We start from the raw sequence: 20,931 nt of genomic DNA, 5'->3' as shown, positions 1-20,931 counted from the left end.
AAAATCGTTGCAAGAGTTGCCCGCTGGCGATGCGACCACGCCTCAATGACTTTTTCGGCAATTGAATTAATTTACGTAAAAAATTGATTAGCCTCAACGGGCAACGAACAACGAGTTGTATATTTTTGTCTGTTGCAATGATTGTGACGATTAAAGTTGCTGCAACAAGGAAGGGAGATATACAAATTTAGCCAGGTCACTTTGATAGAGCATTAACACATAGCTGGCAGCTACAACACTCTCATAGCAGCCAGTTTTAAACAGTTGCTTAATAGTCAAGCGATCGGCAAGAATAACAAAAAACTCTTCGCAGTCTGTTGAAGTAACAGCATAGCAAAGTGAAATAAAACAAATGAAGTTGGAACAAGCAGAAAGAAACAACACAAACATTTAGCAGACAGCTTTTATAACTCACAAACACTTTCATAACATCCAGCTACAGCTTAACACTTAAGTGATCGGCAAACTATTAGCAGTCTGTTAGAATACTACAAAATGAGTTAGGGAAAGCATCAATGGAGAGCCCAAACATTTAGCGGGCAGCTACTCGAGTGCATTATCACATAGCAGGCAGCTAGAAAACTTTCATAGCAGCCAGCTACAGACTTAACAGTCAAGCGATTGGCAAGATTAACAGAAGTAGCAGCAAAACGAAATGAATGAACTTAGAACAATCATCACCGAACAGTAAAACTTTTAACAGAACACTATTGTAGCGCATTATTACATAGCAGGCAGCTATAACAGTTTCATAGCAGTCAGCTACAAACTTAACAGTCAAGCGATTGGCAAGTTTAACAGAAGTAGCAGCAAAGCGAAGTGAAATAAAATAAATGAAGTTAGAACAAGCATCAACGGACACTATAAACTTTGAGCAGATCACTATTGTATCGCATTATGACATAGCAGGCAGCTAGAACAATTTCATAGCATTCAGCTACAGCTTAACAGCCAGAAGATCGGCATGTTTAGCTCAAAGCAAAGCGAAAAATTAGAATTCTGTGAAATTCGCAACTTTCTGGAAATACAATTGAGAAATATAATAAAATAATGAATAATGAAATTTGAAAATATAAATACAAATATGTTGGTATTGCCTTTTTTTAAAAATAATAAAAAGCTGTATTATTTTTCTGGATTTTTAATTTATGCAGTAGACGCTACAACTAAATAAACTCTGACCAAAGTAAATTTGAATATTTCACAACTTTTAATTAGCATAAAAAATGAAATTAGTTCTAGCGTGAATTAAAATAATTTACAAAAATTTGAATAAACGCTTGCTATATATATTTCAATTGTTAACTAGTCGCTGCAGTTGCAGCTGCAGCTGCAACACATGCCACAAGAGGTGCCCCAAACTTCGGCCACAGCTCCGCTGCCCGTTGCTGTTACATTTTTAAAGCCAATTTTCGACAATGCCAAACAAAAGCAGTGCATGAAAGGGGAGAGGAGAATGGATGGGGAAGGGGAAGGGGAACTGCGATTTTTAACAATATGCCAATATGTTTTAACATTTATTTCAATATTTTTTGGTGTATGGCCAATGCCGTGTGGCGGCATTTTTAATATTTAATGCGATTCGTTGTGCAGCATGTTGGGGTATGTGGCATGTGGCATGTGGCACGACTGAGGCGGCATTATTAATGCAAAGGGCACCAAAATGAAAGAAAGCAAGACCAACAGCAAGCCAAAAAAACGAGTAAAACTTCATACATATATAAATATATATTGTCCGAGAGAGAACTTTAAAACTCTCCAGAGTGACATTCCAGAAATTGGCCAAATGCAATAAATTTTGGCACAACGCAGAACGAAAAACCAAATGCGCTTCAACTTCGGCTTCGGCCATCGGCAAGTTGCCACTTGATGGCACCCCAAAGGGTTAAGAAGAGATGGAATCAAATATGCCACGGAAATTTATGCGGTTTTCATAGAAATCCAATGGCACTAAAGGGGTTGACTTCACTTCTTTCCCCTCGCTTTCCGTTTTCTACCCTGCTTTCCCACCACCCACCCACTCTCTCCCCTTTTGGCGACGACAACCAGCTTGTAAATGATGTCAATTTGTTGTTGTTATTGCTGATGTTTGTGCATAATAATAAAATTCTAAGTGCCATTTCGGCCATGTTTATTGGCCAAAGATTAAAAAGGGATTTCTCGAGGCAAGTGCGTGTGTTCCTAAGTTGTTGTTGTTGCTGTTGATAGCCAAATGGCCCATAAAAAATGCGCAATTGCCTCACATTTAGCATCAGGTATTCGTTAAGAAATCAGTTGCATATTGCACTAAAATTATCCATAGCAATCGCTAACAAACAACACTTTTAGAACGTTGTCACCAGATTTGCAAATTATAGAATTTAAGATTATAATTATAAATTGTATATAACACCAAGCTAATAATGAATAGGATAGAAAATCACACTTAGCAGCATAATCGATTGATACGTTTTTAAATGCTTACTCAACAAAGAACAGATTATCATTTGATTCTATTTATTTCTTGGTAATCACTTAGTAATCAATGCGTGTAAAAGAAAAGTAAAAAAGAAATCTATGTCTAGATTTTTAGTAGCTAAACTTGTTAAAATTCCTCTGTAGCAAAGTGTTTTAAGCCATCATTTTATAAGTGATTTTATGCTTAGTTTCGTTATATTCAAAGTTTGTGTGTAGCAGGCAGCTACAAAACTTTCATAGCTGCAAACAGTTGCTTAATTGTCAAGCGATCAGCTAGCTTAACAAAAAGCTGTTCAAACTTTGTCTGTGATCTTGAAGATTATCTTAATAGCAACACTATGAAATTATGAAATGTAGTAACAATGTTTGAAATTAAGAAATTAAACAAAGTGAGCTAGAACAAGCCTCAACAGACAGCACAAACGCTTAGTAAGCAGCTCTTATAGAGCATTATCACATAGCAAGCAGCTACAAAACTTTCATAGCAGTTAGCTGCAGTCCAGTGAACGGGAAGCTAAATAGAAAGCTCTTCAAAGTTTGTCTGCAACTGTCCCGCTCTTTGAAGATAATCTTAATTATATCAGTTTGACATTATGATCTTTGTGATGAGCACAAAATGTAGTTACAATGTTTGTTGCGATTAAAGTTGTAGCAACAAGCATCAACGGACACCACAAACATTTAGCAGGCAGCTAGTGAAACGCTTTGTCATATAGCAACCAACTACAAAACTTTCGTAGCAGTCAGTTACAAACAGTTGCTTAACAATCAAGTGAACGAGAAAACGCTTCGAAGTTTTTCCGCAATTGTCCCGATCTTGAATATAATCATAATAATAGCACTATGAAATTATGATTTTTGTGCTGAACACGCCTCAACGGACAGCTAAATGTTTGTGCAAGCAGCTCTTATAGAGCATTATCACATAGCAAGCAGCTACAAAACTATCATAGCAGTCAGTTACAATTGATGATAAAAGATGTTTAAACAGATTTGTCGTTTAAAAATCATAATTTTAGATAGCTGATACAAAATAGTAAACTAGAATGAAGACTTCCACTATTATAGCTTAAAAAGCAGTTGATTGTCTATAGCTTAGATCTATGTTATATCACTGTTATAGTAAACTAAAATGAAGACCTCCACTATTATAGATTAGATCTATGTTATATAGCTGCTTAGAAAACTAGAATGAAGACCTTCACTATTATAGCTTATAAATCAGTTCACTATATATAGCTTAAGTCTATGTTATATAGCTGCTTCAAAAACTCACCTATGATTGCATTGCTGGCACGCAAAGCACTCCAGATGATAGACATTGGTGCGGGCTCGCATCACCATCTCGAAGGCTGGAATGACTTTGCTGCATGCGGCACAGTAGCCCGTGTTGCCAAATAATCTGCACAGAAGAGAAGAATTCAATGCAATTAAGTGCAATTCAATGGATACAAATATACAAATTATGAAAATATACCTCAAGTAGTCGCGTTTGCAGAGCATTAGATTGCCCTTGGTGTAGAGCGTGGAGCCGACTTCGCCGAGGCGACAATCACAGCAGCCGCATTTGAGGCAATCCTCGTGCCACAGCATGTCGAGGGCGCGCAACAAATAACGGTCTTGGATGTGCTTGCCACAGCCGGCGCACAGTTGGCTGCCATTGTTGTTGTTGTTGTTGTTGTTGTTCGCCGCCGCAGCGATGCTCTGCACATTGCTGTTGTTGTTATTGTTGTTGTTGGTATTGTTGTTGTTGTTATTGTTGACAACAACATTGCCATTGCTTAGACCATTGTTGTTATTGTTTTGCCCATTGTTGTTGTTCTGCCCGTTGTTGTTCATGTTGCCGGCCGATTGCTGCTGCTGCTGCTGTTGTTGTTGTTGCTGCTGCTGCTGCTGTTGATTGGATGTAAGCCCGACAAGTCCGGGTTCAGTTTTAGTTATATCCATAGTCATCATCTGCAACGAGCAAGAAAGAGAGAGAGAGATATTAGTTATACTGCTGCTGCTTCTTCTTATTGCAAAGCGTGCTTTATACATTAAGCTGACTGATGCTCTGAAAATAGTCTTCGTAGATCGAAGGCGTTGCTCTTTTCACCCAGTTCCTGTTTAACTCTTTGCGTTTGTCCTCGCTGCAAAAGCGCTTATTGCCATTGCTGTTGTTGTTGTTGTTGTTGTTGTGGTCACTGCATGGCAACTCGGAGACTTCAACGCCATCGAACGTTTCATTTGTGAGTATTACGGGCGCAATGAAATGATCCTTGCAACGAAAATCTATGCAATCTATCTCGTGGCCAGTGTATGTATAATCGAAATTAATGGGATAGAACGACATGGCCACAATAAAAAAGCAAAGCTACACGCTGCTCTCACAAAAACACACAAATATTCGTAAATAAATAGGAAAACGAAAAGCGTCGCAACTCAAGTGTTCGACAACGATCTAACATAACGGCATTTAGCAGCTGCCAGCTGCCGCATAGTAGTGTTGAGTAATGCCACTAACAGACGGCGGCGCTTTTGCAAATCACATTTTGCCAATGCAATTTTTGTGTAGCATACTTTTGGGTGACGCACTAAAATATGTCAATACACAAATGCACAAGCCAAAAACAGGAGCCATATAAATTAAGCAGTGTCTAGTTATTGAAAATAACTTATAGAATTGCAAATGCTAAAAAAATATGTGTTTTAAAATGATTAAATAGCAAAAAAAAAGAAAAAAATTGGATTGAGAAGCGGGCTCGTCCGGGAGTTGAACCCGGGACCTCTCGCACCCGAAGCGAGAATCATACCACTAGACCAACGAGCCGATGTCTGCGTGGCCGCCATAAACACAATCTAAATGCCAGCTGGCAAATATCTCGACTCTCGACCTTGACACGATCTCAACACAAAGAATTTGCAAAGACAGAGTTTTAGCTATTTTTAGCACCAAACACGAGCTTTGAGATCGTTGAGCGATGAGTGTGCGCGTGGGCGTTCTAGGCCTTTGTCTTATCTTGCGAGTCCTTCCTTGTCATGGCTGCTTTAAGTGACATGCGTTTGACAGATGGCCTCTTTAGCTCAGTGGTAGAGCACTGGTCTCGTAAACCAGGGGTCGTGAGTTCAAACCTCACAGGAGGCAGGTGTACAATTTTTTTGCACTCTTCTTACGTTTTTTTTTCCTTTTTTTTTAACATGACGTTGCAATTTGCTGACTGCAGCAGCTCGGTTACGATAACAGTGCAAGGAAGAAAGAGAAAGAGAATGAGAATGGCAACAACGATTTAAAATAACGAGATTTATGACAAATTGGCATTGGCATGGCATGGCCTGGTGTGGTGTGGTGTGGCATGCCACAAGCGAGAGACAACCCAGAGCCAGAGCCCAAAACAATTGAGGCCAAAAAGCAAAGCGCTAAATACTTAGTTTGTTGCAAATTTTCCCGTTTTTCCCCATGCACAGGGCGAAACCCCAAAAACGCTGCTGGGGCAGTGGTGGCATGTGGCATGTGTCGATGTCGATGTCGATATGTCGCTGTCGCTGTCGATGTTGGTTGTTGGTTGTCTGCGACGTCGTCTATGGGCAAATGCACCGCATTAAGCCGCCGCCATGTAGCGCCAACTGTGACCCGATGGCCTTGGGGGCACACACATACTGTGGCTGTAGCTGTGGCTGTGGCATGTGGCAAGCGGGAGGGGAAAGAGGCAACTGCTCATGCAGCTGCTGGCAATGACTTTAATTAGACGTCGAGAGTCGCCTGGGCAGCAGTGTCAAAAACTCATCAACTGTTCGACGGCCTGCGGCATGCAACATGCGGCATGCGGCATGAGAGGGCCTCATAAAAATTCAATCAAATCAATTTATGTAAATTTAACGCCGACCAAACCAAACAATCACACTGACCAAGTCAGCTAACAACTTTTTTCGTTGGCCAGCGGAGAGAGAGAGAGAGAGAGAAGAAGTTGCATGCCACACAGTGCATTGTTATTTAGTTTAGACAAAATGAATTGAATGCTAAACGCCGGCAACGTTTTCATATTCGCATTTCATTTGGCATTTGGCATTTGGCTTTGGCCATGCCACATGCAACACAATGCAATTCAATAGCTTCTGTCTGTGTGGCAAGCTCTGCTGGAGCATTGCCACATGCCGCATTTTATCGGCGACAGCGCATTCATTCAGCATTCATAGTTCTCTCTCTCTCTCTCTCTCTGTGGGCGGATGGGCGATCTCAATTAATTTATGCATTACATTTTCCCCCCACTTGCGTTTTTCTATTTCCCCCCCTTCCCACCAAAAAATAACGCTTTTCAATTTGCATGCAATTTTTGAATAGATTTTCCCAGCGATTTGAGCCGACGACGATTTGACTGCATTGTTTCATTCCATTTCATATGGCGTTCCATTCCGCCATTCCATTGCGATCGCTTTAAGTATGCAAAATACCCCGATTTTTTAATTATTTAATTAGACTGCAAATAATGCTATTAGCGCATCATTAACAACGACTTTTGGATACCCTTCACAGAGAGAAACAAATCTAGATTGAACAAATCTTAAAAAGAATAAACTTGAAATAAGATTTTAAGGTTAAAACAATTTGAAATCTAAAATTTCATGCTAAATTTGCATTTTAAGGTGAAAAACATTTTATTTTAAGATTTAAATCTTTATTCAAGAATATTTTATTTGAGATTAAAAAGTAGATTTCAGATTTTTTAGTAGATTTTTGATCTTGATTTAAGAATAAATCTTCTTGATTAAAATCTTTCTTTAAGAATATTTTATTCCTGATGAAAAATTAGATTTTAGGATTCTTTGTAAATTTTCAATCTTGATTTCAGAATAAATCTTTTGATTTTGATTTTAAAACTTTTTTTTTGTTTCTGTGTATAAAATACTAATACATATTATAGAGAGAATTGAATGGCTTTAAAATACAATTTTTGAAATTTATTTTGCATAAACTTTTCATTGTTATAACTAATTAAATTCACTTTTCAAATATGTTCATAGTAAATTGAATTTGTTAAATGCCAAGTTGTAAAAATACTATAATTACTTATTGAATAGCGACGCATTTGATAAATAATTGCTGTTAAAACTTTCGTTGAAAGTTGCCCACTTTCAGAGCAGTTAAGCCTTTACCAACACTGGCCGAGGGAGAGGGTCAAGGGGGTGTCAAGGGGAGGGTTAAACGGAAGCGACACCGATACCGAGAGGGGCAAACTAATTGCGCGGCTAGTGCGCTCATTACAGCCAATCAATATTCAAATTTCGACTGCCCCTTTCTCTCTCCCTCTCTCTTTCTCTCTGCCACCCCCAACCCCTAAAGGTTGGCCTGCGGCATTTTCACAGTTTAGTTTGCTAAGCGGATGCCGTCCAGCCCTCTGTGCATCCGACAAAACAAAAGAAAGAAAAAAAACAGAATTGTGAGCTTAAGAAGCGTTTGCGTTTGCGTTTCGTAACGTTTTTCGGTTCCGGCTCTATAATTATGCATATGCATGTGGTTAGGGGTTGTCAAATGAGGTGAGGGGATGGGAAGGGGGACAGCGAGGGGTTTAAACCCTTTTTAACCCCAATTGCGGAAAGAGGGAAAATTACAGGTTTGCACGCAAGTTAACGGAAGTGACTTTGGTTATAAGAAACTGTCGCTTGCTGGCTTGAACCTACCCCCCAACCCGCAACCCCTTATTCCTCATTCCCCTCTCCCATAGAGTGGGTAAGTAGAACTATTATGGTCTGAAGTAGCGCCTGTAGTCTGAAATTAAGTTGATTTTGTGGTCAGTTATGTTTATGGTTTATTTATTTGGTTTACGACTTGCGACAAGGTTCCACTGCTGCAATTTTGTGTCATGTTTTATGCATCGGGGTTGTGCACCCTCTCGAAGGGTTGGGGGTTAAAGGGGGAGGTTGGAATATGGCAAATGTTGTCGCATGTCGTCATGTGGAGCGCATTTAATGACACTAATTAGTGGCCAAGGCGCATGTGACAAACGCGTTACGGCTATGCCAAGCAGCCCTCGTTTGGCAGCTGCCCCACCACCCCCTCAACCTTCACCCAACCCTTACAACCCCTTGTTGCACAGCTAAATGCTGCATATGCCTGCAACAGCTGCAAATCGGGAGCCCCAACTCTCTCTCTCCCTTTCTCTCTCCCTTTCTCTCTCTCTTTTGAAGTGGCTGGCTGCTGCAGCTTCCGCCCGCTTCAGCCTCCCAACCCTTACCGTACAATTTCTCACCCTTAATTGGTAATTAATTTATTTTGCATAATTTTTCGCGCCGTTCGAAAGCACATTATGTTGCTGACAGCGTTGCACTGCAGTGTTGCCATTTTAGCTAATTTATTGCTAGATCTAGCTATTTTGAAACTGCAAAAGCTATAAGATTTTGTGAAATGCTATTAGCTAGAAATCTAGCATTTTTTTTCAAAGCTTAGGCTACTTTTGGCACTTTTTAAAATGTTCCGATAGCTCTTTTACCGATAGGATGTATTTTGAGGTTTACTCACAAAAATTTGCATGATAGTTCGATTCTGTTTATAGTTCATGTGCGAACTTAGTTCGTTCACTCATTAGCTAAATACAAATTGTGAAACTGTAAAGCAGTGCTGCCAGTTTAGCAATTTAGTTGCTTTAGTTAATTTGCAAGTTTTAAACTTAAAAATGCTATTAGCTAGAAATTTAGCAACTTTTTATTTTTCTTTTGGCAATTTTACTTAAATCCTTTTTATTCCTTTTGCCATTCACTGTAAAAATTGCGATTAACAGTTTGCAATGAAATCGGGGCATGTATTTAACCAAGTGGTTCGATTATATGAGCTACTTGAGTTCACTGACTTGAAAAGTTAACTGCATTTCAAGTGTAATAATATTTGTTAACACTTTAACAAAATCATAAAAATACGAAATCCTGTTTTTTTATTTTTAATTTCAAAATTTTATTCTTAAATGAATTAAAAATGTACAAACTTGATGTATAATGTCATTTAAAATATTTAGCAATTTTGTTGGCTATTTTTTGTATAATTTTTAGCAATTTTTTTTTCTGAAATCCAGCAGAGATTCTGGCAACACTGTTGCACTGGCCATAAAAGAGAGTGCAATGAGAGACAGAGAGAGAGAGATAAGGTTGGGGAGGCTGCTCTGGCAAACGCAATTTGTTTATTTTTGGTTTTGGGCTTCGTGCAACTGACGGACACCGCGAAAGGTGTCAAAAAGTGCGAATTAAGTGCGAATAAACGTGCTGAGCGTGCAAAGGCCACGCCCACAGACTGCCTGTCACCTGCCTCCCCCCTGCAACACCTGCCCTTTTCTGTCTGTCTGTCTGTCTGAGTTGCGAGTTGCGTAAATTTGCATTGGCGCACAAAAATCACATAAATTAAATTTGCGCACGCAAACGCAACGCGAAAATTGATGCGAAAAATTATGGAAAATAATCAACTGAGCGATCAAAAATTACACACAAAATAAATTCCGTAATTCACACTTTATTCTTTATTCTTTGATGACAAATGTGACGATGATTTAATAAGAAAAATGTACATTTTTTTATATTTAATAAATTGTCAAGCAACAATTGAGAAATGAAAATAAATAATGAGAAAGAAATAAATAAAAATGAATATGCAAATAAATTCTGAGAAAATATTTCATCTTATTGTCGAATGTTTGAATTTAAATTCTCAGAATATATTTAGCATGGAATTTTTAAATAATTTTTTGTATTTTGGGAAATTTTTATTTTCATATTTATGATAATTTTAGAAAACATGAAATTTTAAAACATTTTGTGATTATGGAAAAGTTTTTTTTATGCATATTTTTAATAATCTTAGAAAGCATTAAATTTTTAAAACATATTTTGTAATTATGGAGAAGTTTATTTGCATATTTTTGATATTTTTAGAAAACATAAAATTTTTTAAAAATATTTTGTAATAATGGAAATTTTTATTTACATATTTTTGATTATTTTGTAAGCATAAAATGATTGACTTTATTATTTTTGTAGTCTTTAAAAAAGAATTTATCTTTTAACTAATTTCTGCACTTTCAAATAAATTTTTCAGTTTAAAAAACTATTTATTCCTAGGACCTTGGCCAGCTTTAAAATTTAGCTGCAATCTAAAAAAAAGTAAAAAAATAAATAAAAAGAGAGAAAACACGTCTAAAAGTTCAATTTCAATGTCCTTTGACCATGCAAGGTTTCCGCTCACAAATTAAAAAATAAAAAAAAAATTACAACAAACTTAAGCAAAACAAAAGAGCGGAAAAACGCAACAACAACAACAACGTACAGGAAAAAGACCAAAAAGAACAAAACAAAAACAAATTACAAGCAACAATGAAGGAATACGAAAAAAAAGTCAAGTGCGCGATATGAAAAATGAAAAACAACCAAAACAAAAAAAAAACTAAAAACAATGGCACAATACAATAAAAAAAATTAACAAGGCACGAAGAAGAAGAAGAAGAAGAAGCAGTAACTGAGAAGACGACAACAACGAACAAAAACAATCAAAATTCATTTTTAATTTTTATGCCATAAAAATGCAAACGAAGACTTTGCACAGAGCAAAGGAGGAGAGACCGAGAGCGAAAGAGACAGAGAGAGTGGTCACCAAAGCAGTGCACGAAACTGTTAGTCAAGTGATAGGTGGAATGGGGTGGGTGTTGAGAAGGAGGGGAGCAAAGGCAAATGGAAAACATGTTGCGCGACAAGGAAAAAGTTAAGACGCCTTCCTGCTCTAACTCCTGCTTTTCCCTCATCACGTTCTACGTCACGTCACGACTGTGATTTTGCCTGGTCCATGTTAAATGTCCTTTGTTATATATAATTTACATTCACACACGCACACACTTGTATGTTTGTGTAAATATTATTTTTATTTTCGCTCTAGTAAATTCGCCTTTTGTTTTTCTGTGCTCTTCAAATAAAGTTTTGCGACACAAAACGAGCTTTTAAGTGGCCCTTCCAGCAATTAAATGGCAACATTTACAATTTTTTATGCCGTCGTCGTCGTCGTCGTCGTTGCTGCTGTTTTAATTATAGCCCAACAAACGGCGGTGCATGTGCTGCCCTTTCAACTTCGTCCTGTCAACGGCATCTGTGTCACAGCAACAACAACAATACACACATCTTCGTGCAGCTTTCAATATTGCACACTGTACTTAAACTGCCATAAATACCAATCAAAATCAAATGCACGCACACGAAGAGCAGCATCTCATTCCTCTCTCTCTCGCACACTCTCTTTTGCACTCAGCCGATGACTCTGCTAAGGAGCCTTTTTCGGCACTTGACACTTTATGCATGTGTATGTGTGTCTATGTGACGTGTCATTCGCAGCAGCAGCAGCAGTTTGCTCTTGCTCTTTCACACTTGATTCTTTTTTGCACATGCATTTTAGACAGCCGACAAATGTGCTCAAATCGTTTTTGAAATGTAATTTACTTGTTAAACATAAAGCGTACAACTGCTGCTGCTGCAGACAATTTTGTCGCCTGCTGTTCGCGGACTGCAGGAGCACTGTGTGTGTGTGTAGGGCTTTTGTTTGGCTGTGTAAGTGTCGTGTTTGTGTTTACGCCTGTTTCTAGAGCCATCGAAAGTTTAACGCGTTGTTGCTGTTCTTGTTGTTGTTGTCTCACTCAATCTCAATAACTAGCAGTAAAAAATAAAACGGGGCAAAAATAACAAATGCTGCCATCGACATATCACCCACCCCCACCATTCATTCCCATTGCTTGTTTGATTTATGCGCATTGTTGTTGTTATTGTTGTTGATACGGTGTTTATTATTGTGTGGCAACATATGGGAGGCAGGGCTTGGGCTCGTATGTATGTAGTTATTGTTGTTATTGTTAATCTATTTGTACAGATTTCTCTCCTCTTCGCCGACTGCGATTCTAAGTGAGATTTATGCTTCCCCCCACTTCGCTGTAGCGTCAGCTACACATTGCGCCAACAGTTTGATTTGTGCGACAATTCACAATAACCTCCTCTCTCCCCACCCATCGCCCTCTCTTCACTCATCACTCTACGCAATCCAGCCACGGATGTCAAGCGATGTACAACACGGCAATGGAATTTTTATTAAGTTGTTTTATGTATTGTGTAGTTTGCCATTTGCTGTTATTTCTTTCTGCTTAAACAATTACGACAAATTGCGCTTTTATGGACTGAGACGAAGAGAGCGCGCTCTAAAGACGCAGCGACGGCTACTTTGACATTAGCGCAGTGACTGCGACCACGACTGCGACTGCGACGTTGCCATTGTTATGTGTGTGCAAAGCCCACTGCGCTAATAAGAGAGGCCAATGCGTACGCAGAGTAGAAGAGAAGAAGAGAAGAGTGCGCGCACACTGTGACTGTGACTACTTCAAATGGAGCTTAATTGCCTCGCACAATGCCAAATGCAGTTGGCCGTCAAGCGGCGTTAATTGGGTGAAAGCATCCATGGAGAGCGCGCGCTCGCCTCGCCTCGCTCTCTTACTCTCTGGGCGACTATTTCGAGTGCAGAATGCATCGGGAGACAGAAGACAGAAAACAGAGACGTGCCAAAGGAGACGCTAAATTTCACGTGCGATGAGCACGTGAATTAAGTTCAATAACCATAAGCAGTGCAGGCACAGTGGTGCACACAGCGTGAAACGTGTGAAACAAAATGCGAAATAATTACAAAATCTAATATCATGAAAGCTAATTATGTCAAGCATTTATTTAATGTTTTGCTTTTGCTCTTAATTGATTTTATTAGAGCATTTGTTTCTTTTTAATTGTTTAATTTATTGTAATATCACATTTCAATATATTCATTAAAGCATTTAAACAAATGCAAGTAAACTATAAAAAATTATTTCGTTAATTGATTTAAGCATTTATTTTATTGTGCATATTATTTTATAGAGCATTATTATTCTATATTATTTTGTATATTTTTGATTTTTTCTATTTTTTTAAGTTATTTCCTTCGTTTTTAGTATATCATATTAAAATTTCTATTATTTTATGTATTTATTTATTGTTTTTTGATCATGTTAACCCATTTTGTTCACTCTATATATTTTTGTATATTATATTTTGATTTATTGTGTATTTTTTAGAATTAAGTTACTTCTTTATTTCTATATATTATATTATTTTTTACTGTCTTTTAATCATGTTAGCCCATTTCTACCATTCTTTATAATATTTTATATTATAATTTGATTTATTTATTAATATTTTGGAATTAATTAAGTTATTTTTTTCTTTTTTGTATATCATTTTATTATTTACATTATTTAATGTACATTATTGTTTTTTTTTAATCATGTTAGCCCATGTTATCTATTCTATTTATTTTTGAATATATACAATATTTTTTAATTATGTCATTTCTTTATTTTTGTATATTATTTAATGCCCGTAATTGTCTTCTAATCATGTTAGCCCATCTCAAATTAATCTGTACTCGATCACAGCAAATTAGTTGCCCCCCTTTTGATTGGTTGTTGCAATATCAGAAAAAGAATTGTAGAAGCAAAATTATAGCTCGCTTCAAATTTGCACGTGCTGGAGATGATCAAAGGGGCATTCACCAAATTGCACATGGAGCGTGTTGATGATCATGAGCAGGCGGCGTGCAACGTACAACGTGCAACGGCAACGCGGTGACTGCATTGCAAACTTGGCTCGCTTATTTTGCGCTAATTAATGTGTTTTCCACAAAATTAGCAATTTACGCGCAAATAGAAATTGCCAGCTTGCCTTAGAAACCAGTTGCAATCGCATTATCCAAACAAAAACAGAATGAAAAAAAAAACAAACTAAATAAAATAAATACAAAGTCCGGGCGTGCGGCCGGACGCACAATTAATTAAGTTGACGTTGGCAACAACAACAGCAACAACGACATTGGCATGTCCATTGCCATTGCAATCGTCTAAGAATCAATGTAATTAGTGGCTGGAAGAGATGCCAGCCAGTAAGCCAGAGAGCTCCCAGCTGGTGCAGGTGCAGCTAAGAGCTTTGAAAAGCATTTCCTTTTGGTATCACTTATGATTAGGTGGCATGCCGGCAGTTAACCAAGCGATCGACCATAGAGCGAGCGATCGAGAAAGAAGCCAACATCATTTAATTACAGACGCAACGCATTTGGCTGCAACTGAACAGTTGCTGCATCCGTTACCAACTTGGCCAAGTTAATTGAACGTAATTGCCAGCCACTTGAGAGCCAACAGCGCCCCAAGACACAAATGGAGCTACAACAACAACAGCAACAACAACAGAAAACTAAATAAATAAAAAAAAAAAAAAAAAACAGAAACAGAAAAAAAGAAGTTGCAACTGTAGCTGTTTGCCTGCAGACGACTTCGAGACTGTTAACTCAAGTTCCAGCCATAAGCTAGCAGCTAGAGTGTTAAAGCCTAATTGAAACTGTCAAGTGACAGGGATGGCAAGAGCGTAACGAAAAACTTATAAAGATAAATACATAAAGACAAGCAGGAAAAACCGATGAGAACGACCAAGAAAAAAATCCAGCAGCAACAACTTAACCTGTCTTTGGATATATGATTATTACTAATGATACCAAATGGGCTTCGAATCGCTTACAAAGATTATAGATTAGACTCTGTGCACGGCGGGAAAAGAAGTGTGAACGCAATCAGAGATGAAATCGTAACTTGGCTTTCATCGACGCACTTTTTGCGATCTTCATTTAAAGATCTCTGATTTTTACCAATGAAATGTTTATAAAAGAAAATGGATCTGTAGTCAAATCAAATGTTAATTTTTAGTAATGTATTTTTAGGGAATTTCCAAATAATCATCTATTAATATTGTTTTGTATTTGATATTATTATTGTTTCTTAAAGTTTTTAACAATGTAATCTTTAGAGTAATTTCAGAAAGATAATAAAAATGTTAATTTTAAGACGGAATATTACTTTTAATTTCCCAATACTTTGTAACCATATATTTTTAGGGAATTTCAAAATAATCTTCTAGTAACATTTTCTTGAATGTTATTTTAATATAGTTTTCTAAAGTTTTGAATATTGAAATTCTTACAATATTTTTAAGAGGCAATAATAATTTTTGTAAACGGAATCAACAGCACTTACAAATTTTTTACAGCATTATCATGAAGTCTTGGGACAGTGTAAGGCGAAGACTAATTTTTTTTTATGTTGTTGTGTATTCTTAAAATGTTTTTTAAATGCGGGAATTATGCATTTTACTATATTTTATTTCATTGGAAAATTTGTATGTTTTAAACATTTTTGTTATTTTTTTCTATTTTTCATAGATTTTGTTGTGCAGTTTTTGCACAGTGTAATCCCTAGAGCATTTTCATGCTGCTAATAAAGCTTTGCTGTTAATTAATTAAAGCAAAGCATTTGAGATAGAGATGGCGAAAGAAAGAGGGAGAGAGAGAGAGAAAGAAGGTAAGTGAATGAGTTGCAAAGAGGAAAACTGATTGCACGATTCTTGCACTTGAGTTGAACATTCTTGCAACTGTTGTTGTTGTTACCATTGTTAGTGTTGTTGTTGTTGTTGTTGTTGTTGTTGTTGTTGTTGTTGTTGTTGAACTGTGTCAATTGTTGTTTGGCCAACACTTAGGTACTGCCTCGCTGCTCGATGTGTACAACATTGATAATAAGAATAAGAATAATAATAATAATGATTTTAATTTGCTTGTTTGAAGACGCAGCAGATAAAGGTTAAAGCAACCACAATGCATACATACATATGTATTTATGTACTCGCATATGTGTGTGTGTACATATTGATACTCTGGCCACACAGGCGAAAAAGAGGCTCAGCAACGACGCTCAACATTACAGTTAATTACATTTGTCGAGCCCTATGGAAATTACGTACACATTTCCAGCTCCCTCTTGTTGGCCCCATGCACATTAAATAACGGTTAACTGCCTGGCATCATTCTCACAATTAACAACAACAGCAGAGCAGAGGACAATGCGTTTGCTCTCTTCTCTCTCTTGACGTCATTAATAACAGAGCAGCCATCGACGACATTGACCAAACTGCACACACACACACGCACACGCATGCAGCTGAAGTTTGCACTGCACTGCAATTTAAACACACACACACACTCAAAGCTATTTGCATGGCTATTTACATAAGCGATTTTATGCTGTGCCGCCTCAGCAAGTGTCTGTGAGGCGAATTTTTCGTTGAATGTGCGGGCAGCCATATTGCCAAAGGAAGAGAGAATGCAAATGAAAGAGAGAGAGAGAGAGAGAGATCATACACACTATGTGTGTGTATTAATCACTGTTGACCGTGTTGATCGCTGGTTAGTTCAACTAATAATTACGCACACAAATACACATAAATATAATCGGCTTGCTCTTTTAAGCGCCGCTTGCCCAACACACCACAACACACACACACAAAGGGTGATGAAAGCTTCGCTTAAACTTTCGCTCTCTCTTTCGCAGCCAACGCAGCCGTTGACGTCTCTGCTGCGCTGTTGTCCATTCATTTCTTCTACATAGCTGAGCACGAAACGTTTTATCAGCACGTTTACACCATATTTACTTCATTTTAATAAAATTTCATGCGATTTTAAACGTCGACGCGTCCCGTCTGCAAATGAAAACAACGGCAACGCAGTTATCTGTGTATATATGTGTGTGTGTGTGTATGAAAAATGCACAATTGCTCATTCAAATGGAAATTATTTACACATTGGACACTGATTTACTTGATGGCGCTGCAGCAGCAGCAAAAACAACAACAACAAAGCGACAAACTGGTGACTGCCAATGGCAGCCACTTGTCCATGTATTTGTCATGGCTGTATGCGTGTGTGTGTGTGTGTGTGCAATGCACTATGGGGAAAATGCCCATTTTGGGGATATTAATTAATAAATTTAAGAATTTTGTTGTTGACATGAGAGATTGTTTATTATAAATTTATATTTATTGTCTGTTAATTGATCTTGTATCTACAATAAAAATTAAGTTTCAATATGCACTCTTTCCTTAATTTATTATACACCTTACAGTCTTATATTTTTATATTATACTTTTAAAAGGTAAAATAAATGCATATTAATAACATGACTGAATAATCGAAAAAATGAAATTTTCTCCATTGTGCAATGGCATGTTTACATGCGTGAGTGTGTGAGTGTGTGTGGTTTATGTCGGTTTATTAATATCCTTTCTACTTGGTTATGTTTTATGCGAAATTACTCAAGTGCAACCGACTCTTATTTGCGCCGAGGTTTGTGTTTTGCCCGTCTTCTTTTCTGTTGTTTTTTTCGTTTGTTGTATTTAATTATCATATGCAAATTGTTTTTTGCCATTACCCAGCAATATTCATTAATTTCATTTCACATGCAGTATTTATTTGGGCATAAAAAGATAGTATAGTAACAACTACAATTTAATTACGCCATTTACATTCATAATATAACACAAATGCTGTTAAATAACATGCCGCTGCTAATGTTAAAGGTAAACACAGTGTTGCCAACTAACATTTGCATTTAACAGCAAGGCCAATTAACAGCGCACGCTCGCTGTTAATTGGCTTTTTAATTACGAACGTTTTTCATGTTCATCTCTCTCAGTGTGTGTGGCAATAATTTGAATGCAAAATAAATACATAATGCGCTTCATAAAATCTAAACAAATGGGTAAGCAATGTGAATTGTTGAACAATTTAATTGTTAATTGCATTGCATACAAATTAAGCTTCATCGATTGTTGTTCATAATTAATTGCTGATGTGATGCAAGAGCAAAAAAAAATAGAAAACACATGTTCATAGCGCAGATCGCGCACAAACATTTAACAAAACGAAAACAAAATGACAATTAATGGAAAGAGAGAGAGAGAGAGGGTAAATAGTCGGTAAATAGTTTGGCTGTCCTCTCTTTACATTTTACTCTTTGGCTGCAAATCCTGTCAGCGCTCTTAACATTGCAGCGTTCATTACTGCACCCCCTCCTCACACCTTGCACCCACCTGCGTTGTTTTGCCGACAGCTAAACGAAATAAATAAATAATTGGCAATAAAAATACAATTTGCACGATCATATAAGATTTTTGTCGTGTAATTGGCTAACTAACTGACGCATTGATTGGCTGACTGAGTGACTGTCTGACAAACTGACCGCTGGAATGACATTTTATTTTTCTGTTTTTCTTTTTGTTTTTTTTTTTTACATTTGCCAATTTATTATTCTAAGCTCGCTCTCTTTTGTTGGCCACTCTCTTTGGTGTGTTGCATTCTCTTATTTAGGCTTTTGTCGTTAATTAAATTTGATTTGCCTTCCGCTATCTGCTTCTCTCTCTCTCTCTATTCTATTTATGCATGCATTTCTTTTTTTGCTGTTGTCCCCAGTTCCCCTCACCCAACACGCTGTTTATTTCATTTGCTGCCTTTATGCTTTTGTTCTCTGTGATATGCGGCTGAGCGACGTTCGCTTAATTGGCAGCCAATTTATTTTATTTGCGCGAAATTGCACCGCAAACAGCAACAAAACAAAACAAAAAAGCAAATACAACAGCAACAACAACAGCAACAAAAAACTAGGCAACATGTTGCGCTCCCACACGCAGTTCCAATTGCAGTTGGCTGCTGCTGCAGCAGTTTGCTATTTGCTGTTGTTGCCTGCCGGCTGCTTGCCAATTAATACGCCGTTCTAATTTTTATGACATTATTAAGCGGCAGCAGCAGCAGCAGCAGCAGCATCTCATGGTCATGATACTCTCTTACTTGCAGTCGCAGTCGCTGTTGCAGTCGCAGTTGGCGTCGTAAGTTGCTCGGCTCGGTTGGCGACATCTTCCCTGCCTTTTATGTGCAGTTTACAAACTTAATTGTCGCAACGACAACAACAACAACGATGAGGACGACGGCGGCACAGCATGTTGCTTATGCGAGAGGCGGCAGAGAAGTAAAAGCGTTAAGAGCAAACTTCGTTACTTCGGCAGTGAAGAAAGCACTCGATATGGCTGATCGTTGTAACTGCGTAACATTCAAATACACAAAGAGAACGGCTCTTTTCATAAACATTGGTAGCCGCCCTCGCAAGCAACATGAGCGCTTGGCAACATGTTGCTCCCATTTATGTGTGAAGTCTGTGCGCTCTGCACACACGCCCAAGTTCCTCCTCTTTGTCGTTCTCTTCATCGTTCGCTGCTTGTTGCTTGCTTGCTGCTTCTTCGCTGTTCGTTCTTTGTGTCTGCATTCCTTGGCAGCTTCATTAACAATGTTTGTTGTTGTTGCTGCTGCTGTTTCTGTTGCTGCCCTTTTTGCCACATGTCTTTTGTTGTGTTTTTGCTACTGTGTGTGCCACACACTGCGGCAAGAAGACGAGACGCAAACGCAAACGCAGATGAAGACGAAGGCCGCCGCCTTTCAGTTTTTGCCGTTTGTTTGTTATTGTTGTTGTTGTTGTTGTTGGCTGCCACTTCGTTGGCCACTTGCCACTTGTTGCTGCTGCCGCTGTCGCTGCTGTTTTTATTAATAATTGGCTTCAATGAGTTCCATAATTGTTTTGCTTTTGGACTTTTAATGATCTCGTCGTCGTCGTTGTCGACATTGTTGTTGTTGATGCTGCTGCTGTTTGTTGTTGTTGTTTTAGGCCGACTCATCATTATGGCATTGTGTGGCAAGCTTGGGGTGACACTTAAATTGCTGCTGCTGCTTTTGCTGTTGCTGTCGCTGTTGCAAACATAAACATCCTCAATAAACGCAGCAAAAAAAAATAAATCAAACTTCCCAAGAAATTTGCCAACTGATTTGCATAAACAAAACGGCACAACTCCACCATCTTGTGATCCCGCTCTCTTTCACTTCTAGGCTCTCACTGTTTTAGCAAAGACTTGAACTTAAGCTTAAGAGAGTGCGCCTAAGGCTTCAAGCAACAACAATTGCATGTCGCCTTGTTGTTATTATTTTGTACAAGCAATTAAATGCCTGCTGCGCTGTTGCTGCGCTGCTTCTTCTACTGCAGTGAGTTGCTTTCGTTGGGCCTATAGAGTTAAAGAGAGAGTGAGCGCTCGCTGTAGCGTCGCGCGTCGCCTGGCGCGTTTTGTGGCGTGTTAATTAACTCAATTACGATTGGACGTCGCTGTCGCTGGCTGCACTTTTTGATAATTATAATATTTATAGCAGTCTTGCCTGCCAGCAGCGCAGGAGCAACAAGGAAAGAAAATTTTCTTTGGCGGCTTGCGTGTGCTGGTGTATGTGTGTGTAATAAAAGCGACAGCGGCTGGAAAAACTCTAATTAAAGCAGCAACGACGACAACAACAGCAATAAGTGTGGCCATTTAATTTTATGACATTATCATGTGCAGTTATGTATGTAGAGTATACACATGCAATACACACACACACACACACATTCATGTCATGCATATGTGTGTACGTGTGCGTTTAATGGCATTGCGTGTTGGCGAAAAGGAAAAAAAAGGGTTGCCAACTTGCTGCACTTAATTGCAGCCAAAGTCGCAACTCTT

At 38.0% G+C, this 20,931-nt stretch overlaps 1 protein-coding gene and 2 non-coding genes across 4 annotated transcripts in view; 1 reads left to right on the top strand and 2 right to left on the bottom strand.

The window, feature by feature from the left end:
• The window catches only part of LOC132795008 (paxillin-B), a 78,201-nt gene that overhangs the window by 4,741 nt on the left and 52,529 nt on the right, over positions 1–20,931 (bottom strand). The window contains exons 1-3 of one of the 2 annotated variants that reach the window (XM_060805396.1): positions 4,493–4,883; positions 3,935–4,413; positions 3,734–3,859 (exon numbers count right to left, since the gene is read on the bottom strand). In XM_060805396.1, coding sequence (XP_060661379.1) covers positions 3,734–3,859; positions 3,935–4,413; positions 4,493–4,789 — 902 coding nt within the window. In that variant the 5' untranslated portion in view covers positions 4,790–4,883. Of the gene's footprint in view, positions 1–3,733; positions 3,860–3,934; positions 4,414–4,492; positions 4,884–20,931 lie in introns of those variants that run through there. The other variant, XM_060805397.1, reaches the window with a different exon arrangement.
• On the bottom strand, positions 5,195–5,266 carry Trnap-cgg (transfer RNA proline (anticodon CGG)). The gene has a single exon. It is a non-coding gene; the product is annotated as a tRNA-Pro (tRNA).
• Trnat-cgu (transfer RNA threonine (anticodon CGU)) lies at positions 5,510–5,581 on the top strand. Its single transcript has one exon. It is a non-coding gene; the product is annotated as a tRNA-Thr (tRNA).

This window comes from Drosophila nasuta, chromosome X (genome assembly GCF_023558535.2).
Source record: "Drosophila nasuta strain 15112-1781.00 chromosome X, ASM2355853v1, whole genome shotgun sequence".
In the NCBI taxonomy this organism is placed as follows: domain Eukaryota; kingdom Metazoa; phylum Arthropoda; class Insecta; order Diptera; family Drosophilidae; genus Drosophila; species Drosophila nasuta.
Note: the sequence above shows the minus strand (reverse complement) of the source record. Positions and strands in the feature narration are given on the sequence as shown.